This window comes from Macrobrachium rosenbergii, chromosome 35 (genome assembly GCF_040412425.1).
Source record: "Macrobrachium rosenbergii isolate ZJJX-2024 chromosome 35, ASM4041242v1, whole genome shotgun sequence".
NCBI lineage: Eukaryota > Metazoa > Arthropoda > Malacostraca > Decapoda > Palaemonidae > Macrobrachium > Macrobrachium rosenbergii.
Window position 1 is genome coordinate 3,321,679 of NC_089775.1, and position 13,954 is coordinate 3,335,632.

The 13,954-nt window shown below is 38.7% G+C and overlaps 1 protein-coding gene and 1 long non-coding RNA gene across 4 annotated transcripts in view; one reads left to right on the top strand and one right to left on the bottom strand.

Moving 5' to 3' along the window:
• LOC136856361 (uncharacterized) overlaps positions 1-13,954 on the top strand; it is an 82,951-nt gene that overhangs the window by 32,395 nt on the left and 36,602 nt on the right. For 2 of the 3 annotated variants that reach the window (XR_010858318.1, XR_010858320.1), the window contains exon 4: positions 1,931-2,043. The exons of the other annotated variant lie outside the window; for it this stretch is intronic. This is a non-coding gene — a long non-coding RNA (uncharacterized lncRNA). The remainder of the gene's footprint in view (positions 1-1,930; positions 2,044-13,954) is intronic. 3 annotated transcript variants of the gene reach the window in all.
• LOC136856360 (uncharacterized) overlaps positions 4,245-13,954 on the bottom strand; it is an 18,179-nt gene continuing 8,469 nt past the window's right edge. Inside the window, exons 2-7 of the mRNA XM_067134146.1 lie at positions 8,009-8,189; positions 7,407-7,577; positions 6,929-7,090; positions 6,342-6,414; positions 5,955-6,105; positions 4,245-5,075 (exon numbers count right to left, since the gene is read on the bottom strand). Of these exons, the coding sequence (XP_066990247.1) occupies positions 6,039-6,105; positions 6,342-6,414; positions 6,929-7,090; positions 7,407-7,577; positions 8,009-8,054 (519 nt within the window). The 5' untranslated portion in view covers positions 8,055-8,189 and the 3' untranslated portion in view covers positions 4,245-5,075; positions 5,955-6,038. The remainder of the gene's footprint in view (positions 5,076-5,954; positions 6,106-6,341; positions 6,415-6,928; positions 7,091-7,406; positions 7,578-8,008; positions 8,190-13,954) is intronic.

Sequence of the window (13,954 nt, forward strand, 5' to 3'; positions counted from 1 at the left end):
AAAAGTGTAGATCGATGTAAATTTTCGACGACGGCCTAGTTGTCAGTTATCGTACGCTTGGCAGCCTCCCGCGCTTACGCAAACAATGGCGCCTTTTATTAATTATAATTATTTTGATTTATATTTTTAGTTAATTAATAATGTTAAAGTGTTTAATCGTGATTATATTATAACCTTACATCGTCATTTTAACTGAACTTAGAAACAATAAACGGAAAATTAGAGAATAGTATTAACAACTCTCCCTTGAGAGAGAGAGAGAGAGAGCGTAGCTTACACAACAACACTGACCTATACCCCATGATCAAACTTGACCCCTCTGGGCATGGCTGGGCATAGCAGGGCATCCCAGTTTGGTCACACGATGCATATTTGGTGACGGTTTATGTAAAGGGTTCATATATATAAGATACTGGACGATTCAGCCTGTTAAATGTATGTTTTTTGTCCAAAGGAATGCTCTCGATCTTGTGTTTACGTTTGTTAAAATGTACGTTTAGCGTCTAAAAGAACGCTCCCTCTTTGTTTACATTGTATCAGTATGTGGAAGTTTAAGTAGATTTACTGAGTATTGCTAAACTTTACTTATATGACAATTGTGGAGTGTGTTTAATCAGGTACATATGTGTTTGTGTTGCAAAACAATTATTGTTTTGCCCCCTTTATGAGGGTGACACCTTTTGAAGTGTCGTATTTATGGCCGTTCTTTTCAGAGTTTCTTGCTATTTTTATATTGAAGTTGTAAATTGATGTACCAATTGTGTTTTGTATCTTGTTTGTACCGTAATTGTGAATTTTTGAGTGAGCTGGGAATTATAAAAAAGAACTGTGGGACCTGTTACGTTCTCCCCAAGCTGTTTGAATTTTGAATTTTTGTGAGAGAAAATAAAGATATCAAGGAAGCACGCGTTTCCCTCTCTCCCGTGAGAAAGTGGAGTATTTGAGAGATTATGTCTCACGATGAGGGCCAGAGGCCCCAAATAACCTACAAATACTTACCTTTCCAACTTACATCTCCATTATATGATTTGTCTTCTTTTTTGTTGCATTCTGTCGAATTACCGTTGGCGCAGAAGTAAAAGGTATATAATAGATAGGTAAATATCTGAAAACATTAAAACTTAAGTATTTATACTTTAGGTAATTTACAATTTACAGATACCAGCCATTACAGTTTTAAAGCCAGATTTCTCCCTCCCCCCTTCTCAGATTGTTTGGGGTCATGTTAATTCAAGGATAAGACCTACTTAATTTTGTAGGTCCAAGTTTAGAGGTCATCATTTTGATCAGTGCAGTAATAGACCCCCTTCTGTACTTAGCTGCAATCCTTTCCACTCCTTTTACTGAACCTCCGTCCTTATTCTCTTTCTTCCATCTGACTTTCGTCAACCCTCTCCTAACAATTGTTTCAACTTGATTTTCAGTGCTGAATGACCCCATAGGCCCCAGCAATTGAAGCGTGGTGCTTCAGTAAAGCAAGTGGCTGATATTTGTGAAACATGAAAATGATGTTTTAAAAAGTATTTTTTTATCTTTGTGAACTTTGGGATGCATTTTTTCTTCCAAATGATTGTTAAGACCGTTTCATATTAAAACATATGTATACTGTAGGATTGTCTTTCGTTAAAATGTATAAATAAGTCTTAGTCTTTTTTTGCCATTTTTGAAGCAACTTGTACAGTACTTTGATGTTTTCGTGATTTTCTTTGCCAACTTTTATAGTTTCGCTTTGAAATTTTAAAGATTTGTCTTTCTGAAACATTTATAAACACTAATATTGTCTTTATTCTAATGCATTTTAAATGGTTTGTTTTCCAGAAACAGAAAATTTATTTTACCTGTTTTGTACGTTGGATTTTACAATGTAAATGTCCGGAGTAGAGTTGAGACTTACAGTTTCTTTAATATTAACCTTGGCTCTCTTCAACAGAGTTTGGTTTCGACGTGGCCAGGAAAAAGGACTGCCTTTATCTGCGTGAAATCAAAAGCTACAATCTCAGCTGACCAGAGAGTTTGAACAAGATGCCCCTTGGTAAAACAAAGGTATGTATGTTATAAATTGATGCAGTGTTTAATTGAAAGATATTTTGTTAAAATCCTTTTTTTGTCCATCTTGTAAAACATTCATTGGAAGATTCATTCAAAGATTCGTTCAGTTACAGCTAAAAGGAAAAACTTTACAGGTGTAAAATATTCTTTGCTTTCTGTTTTGGAATCGACAATAAAAGTATAATGGCAAGCACCAGTACATTGTAATTGAAGAACTCCTATATATATATATATATATATATATATATATATATATATATATATATATATATATATATATATAGATTGATAGATAAATATATGTATGTACAGTATGTATATAACCCTTATTTATCATGTAATTAGCATTATATTAATGAGATGTACCATACACAGATCGTCTTATTTTTATATGACGTACAGCAAGTATTTCATTCTCATTTCATCTCCTTTCTTGCCGTATTCGAGTGTTCGAGTCTGCGGAAGTTTGTTGTTGCAAGTTCTCGTCCTATCAGTGTTTTCTGTTAGTATACGAGCTAAAGATGGATAAAATATAGCTGGAGGTTGCTCTTAGCAGTGCAGTAACAATTGAACACCACTCTGTGGAAAGCCAATATGATATTTCTTCACAGACTTCTGGGGTTGAGCAGCAAACTCCACAAGGAGTCCTTTGTAAACTCTTGAGGTCCTGTAGTCATCGTGATATGAAGACTCGGTTCTATAACTCGGCAAGTCTTCCCAGCTCTGGTCATTCATTAGAATGTAGACACTCTTCAGAACATCTTATGACCAGGATTATACTTCTGTGTTGTGAACCCGCCTTCTTTTATTAACCAAAACACAGTTCTTTGACATCAGATTGTACGATAGGGTTAGCAGTTTTGAAACATCTGATAATTGGCTCCTTAACAGCTAATATCATCCACCCCTGTAAGTCTCATAGAGAGAGAGAGAGAGAGAGAGAGAGAGAGAGAGAGTTCATCGTTGCAGTGATGTGAAAGGTTTTACTCCAGCATATCCTTGGGTCCTCTTGAGACAAATAGTCTCAAAGCATTTGATTAGGGCACCAAGATGAATCCATCAGCTTCTCTCCCTCAGACCATGTGTCATGTGCCCTGTTCTGAAGGGAACTGCCTTATGTGGGGTACTACTTGTCATGTACTTTGCAATGTGTACTGCATTCTGTGCTAAAGTACTCTGCAATACCCTTGCGCATGGCTGCATTGCATAGTGCCTTTTACTTTTCGTGTTCTGTTTGGTCCTAAACTGCACCTTTCTCATTTGTTGCCTCACTTAAGGGCAAACAGTATGGCTACAGTATCTTGGTGTGGCATTAACTCCTAAGGGGTTGGCCTTGAGGGTGACTCAGAGGATTTTATACTGCAGTTATTGCAAATCCTCCAAGCCTTGCTTTTGCAAGATGATCTATTGTTCAGGCTAAACGACTTAAGGGTTGTCAGTGCTTCAGAGGCTGTTCTTGAGAAGTGACTATTACACTCTGGTCAATAGACAGTTTATAGACAGTAGAAATGGAGGTAGCAGGCAGCTAAACCTGCTACATTATACTTTGAGAGATATTTTATGTTTATGAAAAAGTAATTCATATTTCATTGAAGGATATGTGTGTACAGTACTGAGAGAGAGAGAGAGAGAGAGAGAGAGAGAGAGAGAGAGAGAGAGAGAGAGAGAGAGTGTTTACATGAAAGCCCAATGCAGTAACACATACTTACACTATGTATTAAGAGGAAACACAATCTAACCCACACATTTTTGGACGAATGAAATGCATAAATAAAAACAGTAACTGGACAAGTAGAATGCCTAGATGCTGGAGCAGCATCACCTCTCAGAGAGTGCACCAATGAATTTCTCTCTCTCTCTCTCTCTCTCTCTCTCTCTCTCTCTCTCTCTCTCTCTCTCTCTCTCTCTCTCTCTCCAATTACCCAACAACACTTGCCTAATTATCCCTTGGCCCAGTCTGTTGCAGCCATAGATACAGAGGGGCAGCGTATGATAGCCAACCAGTCTGTGATGTGACGTGCACTCCCTGGCACCATTGCTCTGTGTTGGTTATGCAAACAATGACGCAACTCGTGCAATCTAATTGGAAACCCTTTACCCTTTCAAATGTGTTTTCTCAGCTGTACTTCAAGACTGTCAAATGATATATGCAACATTTACTAAATACAATATGTACTATGCAGAAATAAAAACACTGAATTTTGCTGATATTTTTTTTCTACAGTTAAGCTATAAAGTTTTGCAGAAATGGTGACGTTACAACATTATGATCAGTTTTCTGTGCAGTCTTTAAAGACTGTAAATGATCTTTGCAGCATTGACAAGGACATTGTAAGTTTTATACACTCGAGCAATAAAGTTGACCAATTTGAAACACCACTGCAACTGCCTGTATGTGGGAAAAGTCTCTCAATATATGGTTATATTTAATTCTAGGTAGCAACAACTCTAGCTGACTAGAACAGTGCATTTGTTCAAGAAAAGTCACACAGCACTAGGCCTAGTTATGAATTAGGTGATGGCACACATTTTAAACATGAAATTATAGTGAATAGGGATCAGAGATTATATCTAGCATAGGATGAGATCTACTCTGTAATTAATAGTAGGTAAAACACATTGTCACACAGTGAAAACATGATTCTAATTCACACAACACTGCAGTTGACTTTAGATAAAATCACACACACACACACACACACACAAATTCTGTCATAACTACAGTAAAAAATGTAGCACTGTATTCAATCCTGAATTGAAACAACAGTGTTACGTCAAGTCAGGAAAACACACTCAATTCCGAGTTAAAACAACACTATTAAGTCGAGTCTTTGAACAAGACGGTGTCACAGATGGTTTATGAAGAAAACAGCGTCACAGGTGGGTCTAGGTAATAGCAGCATCACAGTTGGGTCTAGGTAATTGCAGCATCACAGTTGGTTCTAGGTAATTGCAGCATCACAGTTGGTTCTAGGTAATAGCATCATCACAGTTGGTTCTAGGTGGGGAAAGCATCACAGGTGGTTCTAGAGAAAAGAAAAAAGTGACCCTGTTAAAAATAGGATTGCAATGTCTCTAGATAAACAAATTGGCACTGAAAATGGTGTTGGATTAAAACACAGGTACCCAAAGCTTTTTCAATGTTTCTTCTCTGTCTTCTGTATGGAACAGGAAACTTACAAACAACTACAGCAAGTTTCTTGGGGGGAAAAGTTAAAACAAGAATTGGTTGTTTGAATGTAACAGCTAGAGGTGTGGAAACAGCCCCAGATTTCATGACCTAACCTAACACAATGCAACCTTTGACCTTGGGTGCTGAGAGCTTGGAAGTTTCTTCATATTGACCCTTACCTCTCTCAGCATGAGGAGGTAAAAGAGTTCCTTGAGACCTTAGCTTAGGGAATGATGGTAGACAAAAACAGTTAGATCCCATCTTGAGGTATATTCTAGCACCTCTTGACTGGGGGCTAGTAGTAAATCAGAAACTCTTCCAGTTCTCGCTACAGGATCCTTGGCAGGAAAGAGCACAGAGCTTGCTTGCATAAGCTAGGCTAGCCACCTGTCGAAGTCTCAGAGATACACCCCACAATGATGGAAACACCCTTTCAAAATTCTGGTGCATTTGCCTTCCATACCAGCCACAGAAAACACAATACTTTGACTCGCAAAGCCTGGAAGCAGAATGTAATTCGATTTGCGATGGGACTTTGGCCGCTCCGACCAAAAATCCTCGTGTAGTGAGGCATCCCTGGATAACCCCCTTAGGCTTAGGGTTGAGATGGGCTAGATTCGGTGGAACCGACAGAATTTGAGCTGATGAAGCAGTATCTTCCCAGTGCAGAAGAGAGAGAGAGAGAGAGAGAGAGAGAGACTAGAGAGAGAGAGAGAGAGAGAGAGAGACTTACCTTCGTACTAATCAGAAGTTCCTTTCGCACACAGCGCACAGTTGCATGTTACAGTCCCTGTTCTGTACAGTCCAAGGTGGACCATTAAGTGTTGAATAACAATTTGCACTCCCACCACCAGATACGGTGACTTCGGTCATCGATGTGTTTCCTGGGGGTGGGGGAGAAAGAAATAGGCTGAATCTCAGTCCATAAATATGTGTATTGATCTGTTTGTATCACTGGAGTGTGAAAAGAATTACAAAGGTTGGTTGTGTGGTATGCGAGCAGAGCTGCAAACTGTAAAATTCTCCTGCGCACATGTATAGCTGTTCCAATGTTGTTTCATGTACAGTTTTTTCCTACATACTGTATGCGTACAGTGAACTACTTACTAATTTTACCTACCATTTACATTCATCCACACTGGATTTGCCGTGGAGACCTTCTTGGTAAAGCCCAATCCAGTATTGTGCTCCGGCTGTCCGAAAGAAATATTTTGTATGAGTTGTAATTTACACAAAGGAATGAGCGTAGTTTGTTCAAGATAACTATCAGATGTTTGGAAAACAAGTTTTATTTATAGTTATGAGAATTTTTCATTACCAAGTGAAGGTTAATGGATCTCAGTAACGGAAAGGACACAAAAAGTCAGTTGATGAAACTGTGCTGCTGGATAAACAATGGTGAAGTTTGTGCTCCTTCAGAAACTGGTTAGGCCTATATCTGTTACCCCCCTATAATGTCACACTAAAAAGGCAGTTTGTCAGAAAGCAATTTAACAATTTGGGCTTCAAATGAGCCTACAGCACAGCACTGCTTTGAGCAGGTAAATATCAACACGGACAAGTAATAGTCTAACTCTAACATATACAGAAAAGCCAAATGAGTTACGTCAGGACCAAAGAATATGGAAGTTGTAAGAAACAGTTGCCTTCTTTGCAAGCACTCAAAAATAGCTTATTTCCGTAGAGTAAACAGCTTCAGTGACTTACGTCCCGGCCAGAGGAAAGAAGTCACGTCTTCCAGTTTTGCGTTGGTTTCCAGAGTAGCCAGCTCCCCTCCTTGGGACCTGCAGAAGTTCAGCGCGTCATAGAAACCGCTACTGAATTCACGCACCTTGTAAAATCCGTATTGGCCCGGTGTAAAATCAAGGTCTGAAAGGGAGTAAGGGTCATTAATGAAGAGTGTTTAAAGGTGCATTGTATGTCGCGGGGCATTTAGGAGGTGTGCAGTTGATGCCCCGACTTGGCAAGGTTATGGAGGATGGCTGAGATGGAACACTCAAGTTCCTGGGCACATCTGCATTCCTATAGTAGCCTGCTTCCAGTCTCGACAGCGACAACAACAAAAAGACGGCAATGCGCAGTGTTCCCAAGAGTTACGGTTACAATATTTCAGAAAACTTTCTTTAAAACATTAGGAACACACACACTACAGGAGTCAAAATCTGGCAGTGTTCCCTCAACTTACTGAACCAGTAGAAAGTCACGGCAGAGGAGATCCCTTGGTCTGGGTCTTGCAGCTCCACAACACTAAAGTTGCTTATGGAGATGAGGCATCGCGAGGTGTTGGTATCGGCCATCCTGATCCAGGTGGTGCTTGTGCAGTCCAGTAGTACTCGGCAGAGGTTTCTACACTGGCCTGAAAAGTAAAATATTTTGATAGCAGAGGCTAAGTTTACAGGAACATTTCATTCAAAGTGATGTCGGCCGAAAGTGAGAGCAGTCCTAATAATACTCTTCTCAATTACAAGTTCTCTGGAAGTTGTAATGTAAACTTCACTAAGTCTAGAATAAGTTTAAAAATCTCACTTAAGTCTAGATTTATGTTACAGCAACAGAAGAATCACAGAAATGTCGAATATAAGAGAAGCCATGTTGATAATGGTATCATCATAAACTTTTACAGAATTTACAGCCAAAAACTCTTACGCACCAAAGAGAAACAGATTAGTTTACACGCTTTGAACCTCAGCACAAAATCTGAAAGTACTATTTGCAACTCATGGCTGTTTTCATGCACTAGATAGGCCACAGGTACAGAAGACTATAAAAATTGGTGTTTCAACTCACAGGCGTTCTCAACTGTGACATTATGCTTGGCATACTGTGCTGGCATGACTTTTCCAGTGAAAATAGTGATTCTCTTTGTGTCGATGCTTGATTTCACCAGTTTGTGCAACACCCCATTGAAATCAAGGCCACCAGTATCAAGGATGCTTCCTCATCTTGTTTGTTTGAAGATTTCTGGGACCTGTCGGTGGGTTAAAGTTTGAAAACGAGGGATTTTAAATATGGGAGTCCATACATAACAAAGAGAAGCCTAAGTATTATAAGGATTCACTGCAATCCTGAAATGTTGCCCCATTCCAAGCAGAAATCCTACTCTGCCATGCTATGTAGGATGCGAGGCATGTGGTCAGGATTATAGCTTAGGTCTCAGATCCAACTTCACAAAGTTACTCCTTCCAAATTTTAATCTTTTGGTTGTTCAGGTAACTCCTAACTCATCTTTGGGGGGGTCAAAGTTCAATTCATATGACCTGCTTCTATAAAATTAAGTGGTTCCTGTACCCTGGTCTGACCCCATTTGGTATATTTCTCAACACCCTACCACTACCATTCCCACAACCCTCTCCATTACTCCATCAAGTACTTTTGCCATCAGATCACCTATCACGACCACCCTTACTTGCTTTCTCTCTCTGTGTTTATCTGATAAGTGAATTATGTACCATCTTGCTAGCCAATTGTGGTGGGTCATACTTTCCGAAGGAATGGTCCACTGTAGCCTTACCCCAAAGGGTACACCTGTAATGGTAAACCAGAGAACTAAGGCGCACAGACACACACTCACACACAAGGTGATCATAATTACACAGCAGTACCTGACCTTATGACGAACTACATTCCAGTATAACCTCCCACTCCAGAAACTTAACTGCCATTACACAAATTACAAGCAATTACTGTTAGCACTGAACTCTGCTCGTTTGCCTGCATGCCAAGTTGGAAGGATTGGTCCACTGGATCAATAAAATGTGTGTGTGTGGTGGTAATAGTTCTTTGCCAATTTGATCTAGGTATTTATTTTTGCAGGAGTTTTTTCACAAGCGAATCTTTGATGAATACAAACCTTCATTTGTTCCATTGATTAGTTTTTGTGAAAGTGTCCCTGAATTCTGTCGACAACAGGCAGCTACTGTTAGCACTAACTTTTTTTTGCCTGCAATTTTCGACACTGACTGGCAGTGTCAATTTATTGTTTTCGATCAAAAGCGCGGGCTATTGTGATCGGTCCAGAGCAAAATGCTTCTAAATATGCAAATGGATATTTGTCTGTCAACAAAACTTTAGTAATTTAAAGAATTCCTACGTGTAAACTTGACAAAACATTAAAAAAATATGATAATATATGTGTGCATAATATGTTTGTGTGGCCTTAGAAGCCATGAAAAGTGAAAATCAAGACTCTGAGTCTGACATGAACATGCTTTTCTGAACACTAGTGGCTCTGAGGACAAAGTTGGTAAGGTAAAATAAATAAAATACAAAAATGTTTGTCCTTCTCTGAACCAAAGGTTTATCTTAAAACTTTGGGTGGATTTAACATAAGGCACCAAATGATTTCAATTTCAAAAAACTCTGAGTCTTAAGAATTCCAAACTGCACATCCTCAATGCACTGGGGAAAAAAGTCTGCCACTGAAAATTCCAAACTTTTTGATTGGTGACCTGAATAGTATTTTTTGAGACAGTTTTAGCTTTCTATTGAAATTACATCAAACACAAAGCTAGGTTTTTTTTGTAGTTCTGTAAGTTAGAACATCTGAAAAGGGTAATGAACAATTTTTTGACATCTCATCTTACGACGGTGAATTTTGGGATTTATCAGCCAAATGATTTCATATGTCCAGAAATCATTATCATTTTTAATACATACATACAGAATATGTTATAACATATCGAAACCAAGGACCCCCTTTGGCAAAACTTTTGAAGGTCATAATTTATAAAGAAATATCTTTCACACGCAATTTTATCAATTCTAGAGTTTATGTCACTTTAAGACACTTTTTTCATTTCTTATTAAAGTTACTCTTGACAGTCACTTTGGGAGTTTTTTTTTTTCTTGTAGTTCCCAGTGGGTTACATTGTCTCCACAAAAGATTGACATTTTTCTAACATACCCATCTTTATCCATTATTACCAGAACTTGGGGTTTATAGTTTGTTGATGAAATCATTATCATTTTTTTATTCTATACATATACACACACATACGCACACATATATATATATATATATATATATATATCTACATCACGTGTTTGTATTCAGTAAGCAAAAGAACCTTTTTATTTCGCGTAGAAAAACGTAGAATGTCATCTCAATTTGAAGACCAAAATAGAGTAGCCTAATGACGTTGTCATCAACAAAAACAACAATTGCCTAGACTTTATTTCTCACCGTTCATTAACAACAAAAATGATAATTTCATAGCCTTTATTTATTGACTGGGGGTTGAAAAGGCACTTAAAAACAAATTCATTGCGAATACAATTTCTATGAATTTATTGGTGCTGAAGCATTGGAAAATATTCCTTTGTACAGAAATTTGTAGAGGAAGAATTGAGCCATTGGAGACATGAATTCGTTTCAATGGAACAATGTAGAACAGGTTTGTGTATTTTGTATCTTCTCTCTCTCTCTCTCTCTCTCTCTCTCTCTCTCTCTCTCTCTCTATATCTATCTATATATATATATATATATATATATATATATATATATATATATATATATATATATATATATATATATATATATATATATATATTTATATGTAAAAATTATGATATATAGATATAATAATACATTGCTTTAACGTCAACACCATTAATTTTTCCACCTAATGTTGTAGGTGATGTTTCGGATACTCAAAGAAATATAAATAGTATAAGCCATCATGTTCTTTGAACATTCTGAAACACAACATTCAGAAAAGTAACTAATGAGTATAACCGTATAAGTAGAATACTTATATCTCGTTCAATACTTACAATAGAGACACTTCAAATCCCCTCAGTAAGTTGTGCTTTCAGTTACATCTTTCAATTCATCTGTTTTCTTCCATTTTTCTACGTGACAAGACCATCTCGAAAAGTGCTAACCCTTATACCATACCTACGTATTTTGTTTTTGTCCGTTTCTCTCTTGCAGTTTTGTCTTAATAAATGTTGGGTAGATTATTAATCTCTGTAGCTTTCGCTTTTTGTTTTTATCCACACTTCACTTCCATAAAGGGACGTTGGCTCAACAATCCCTTCACGTATTCCATCCTTGGCTTTTGCTCACTCTCTGTTACCTTTCATACTTCATCTGCTCTTGACCCACCTCTTCTCTACTGTTTTCTGTTCCCATTTCTCCCTGTACCCTTTCACCAACCTCTGTAGTTTCTCTTCAATATCCCCAAGCAGCACTCTGTTTTTGGTGCCTACTTTCCAGCCATGTAGAATTTTATGACCAAAGTCAGAGTATCAAAGGAAAATAAAAGTTATAAGAATGTCACCAAATGGACTCTTGGGATGGCTGACTGATAAGAAGGGGATGACCTTTGTAGGTCATGATCTGCGGAGTGGAACCGAAAAGGCCCTCTGAGACCTCGTCACTGTTAACGAACTTGCTGACCAATGCACGAGCCTTTTAGAGGGGGGAAACTGCACTAGTCTGTACACAGTGCGCCTCTCCTCTTACTGTGGGGCACGTTATTGCATTGCCATGGGTATGCTGCAGTACAACAGTGGGCAGGGGTATAGCAGAACTGCTTGGTCCCGATATAGTTGTTGATAACACAGTTGCATTCCTGAGAGACATTAACCTCTGTAATGGAATTTAATATTGACCTCTTGGTACGTTGCCAAGTGTAGTATATATACACTTTTGCAGTTGTTTATATAAGCATGTTTAAGGATAATTTTTTAAATTATTTACTTTTTTACACAAAAGGTTATATGTATGTCCCTTAAATACAAAGTTATAATTTTTTTTATGGGGAATGTCAGTTTTGCCAAATGTTAATTTTTACCATAGTTTTAAAATCACTTTTTTATTTTATTTAATTCATAAATTTATTGCCATGAGTATTCATCTCAAACCAGATTCATCATGGCGCTGAATAATCCTCGATTCCAGCGCTAAGATTTCAAGCCTAAAATTTCATATTCCATTCCATTCCAACCTGGTCGCCATCCTTCTATTGGTGAACACCCAAAAGGACCCGAAGGGTCCAAAAATTGACAACCAGTGCAGTCTATGATTTTAGGTGTCCAGACATGGCATGCAAACCCCTGAAAAATAAAGGCCATGTTCTTCACACAACAAGGACTCACGTAGGCAACTGCATGCCTGTCGTGACAGCAGAGCCGTACATCTATATTTTGCCGATGTCTACGAAACAAGGTTCCACCTGTCAAGAACAGAGGCCATCCGTCAGGGAAGATAATTACGGGGAGACTCATGGTTCCTTAGAGTAAACATAGCCCTGAAGAGGCCATCATTAAAAATGCAGGTATCATGGGCTATGCTCTCCCAGCCGGCTGGATGGGCCAGCGGAACGTACTGGTATCATCAATGTATTCTCTCCTTTCCAGGGGGAGGAACGGACCCATGGAATGGACCAGTGGAACGGACCAGCAGAATGAATCAATGGAACGGACAGCAGAATGAATCAGTGGAACGGGCAGCAGAGTGGACCGATGGAACGGACCAGTGAAATGGACTAGCAGAATGGACCAGCGAATGGACCAGCACGATAAAATAATATAACCAAGGACAACTTCCATGGCAGAATTAGTACCCCAAAATCACAACCTATAAATCCTCCTGTGCTGGTGAAAAGAAGGCGCTCACGGAAGAGCCATCATAATTAATGGTCACGCATCTTGTATTTTACCTGCACGGCTGCACCGGCCTTGATAAATCGTTATAGGCCCCCTAATGAGATTGGTACATCCACAGTGGAGGTCACGAATTACTGACAAAATACACTTTTGCCTTCCATTCAATACTCTTCACTTCACAAAGAAATGGTATAGAAAATTAAGGAATTATCTTTGAAATTATTTACATAAAAGTGCAACTAATCCACACAAGTCATAAAAAACTTGTAGCCTAATTATTTTGTACCTGAGGCATTTACCTGGGCAAGGCTACACACTGGACATAGCACAGAGCCTTGCCCAACTTCCCGACCCACCAGGTACTGGTGTGGGTGAGGTGGTAGCACCTATATACATTCTATTTGAGACCCTGGGATGAATTCTTAAGTGAGTTAGAAATTCATATGATTGTGGTGTGTATATATATATATTTTTCCATATTTAACAAAAATTCGTCTGTCAGTCGTCAGCTATGAGTAGGATTGAAAGCTATGGGAAGAAGACGCCATGAAAGAAGTGAGCTGAGTAGGCCTAAACCCCAGATCGCTTGATTTGGCTGTAACAATACAGCTCCTTAATCCCCCATAAGATGTTTTTTGGGGCTCATAGCTGTTAGTCACTAGGGGCAAATCCAGGTTGTCGGTAGGCTACGATCCTAACACTTAAGTCCTTAACTATAAGACCTATTTTCCCCATAACATTTTGCTGGCAGTGTGACTGCTTTCAGATTGCCGATGTCCTGGATTTCAAGCAAAACAACTAGGCAGACGCTGATGCCCCGAGAGTGGGCGCACGCACTCCTCAGCTAACCGCCACTGCACCCTGTTGGGACTCTTCCCATTTCTCTGGGTAGAAAAGTTAAGTATACCTTAGTTTAACCAGACCACCGAGCTGATTAACAGCTCTCCTAGAGAGGGCTGGCTCAAAGGATTAGATTTATTTTACGTGGCTAAGAACCAACTGGTTACCTAACAACGGGACCTACAGCTTATCGTGGAATCCAAACCACATTGTAACGAGAAATGAATTTCTATCACCAGAAATAAATTTCTCTAACTCTTCATCGGGGAATTGAACCGCCCA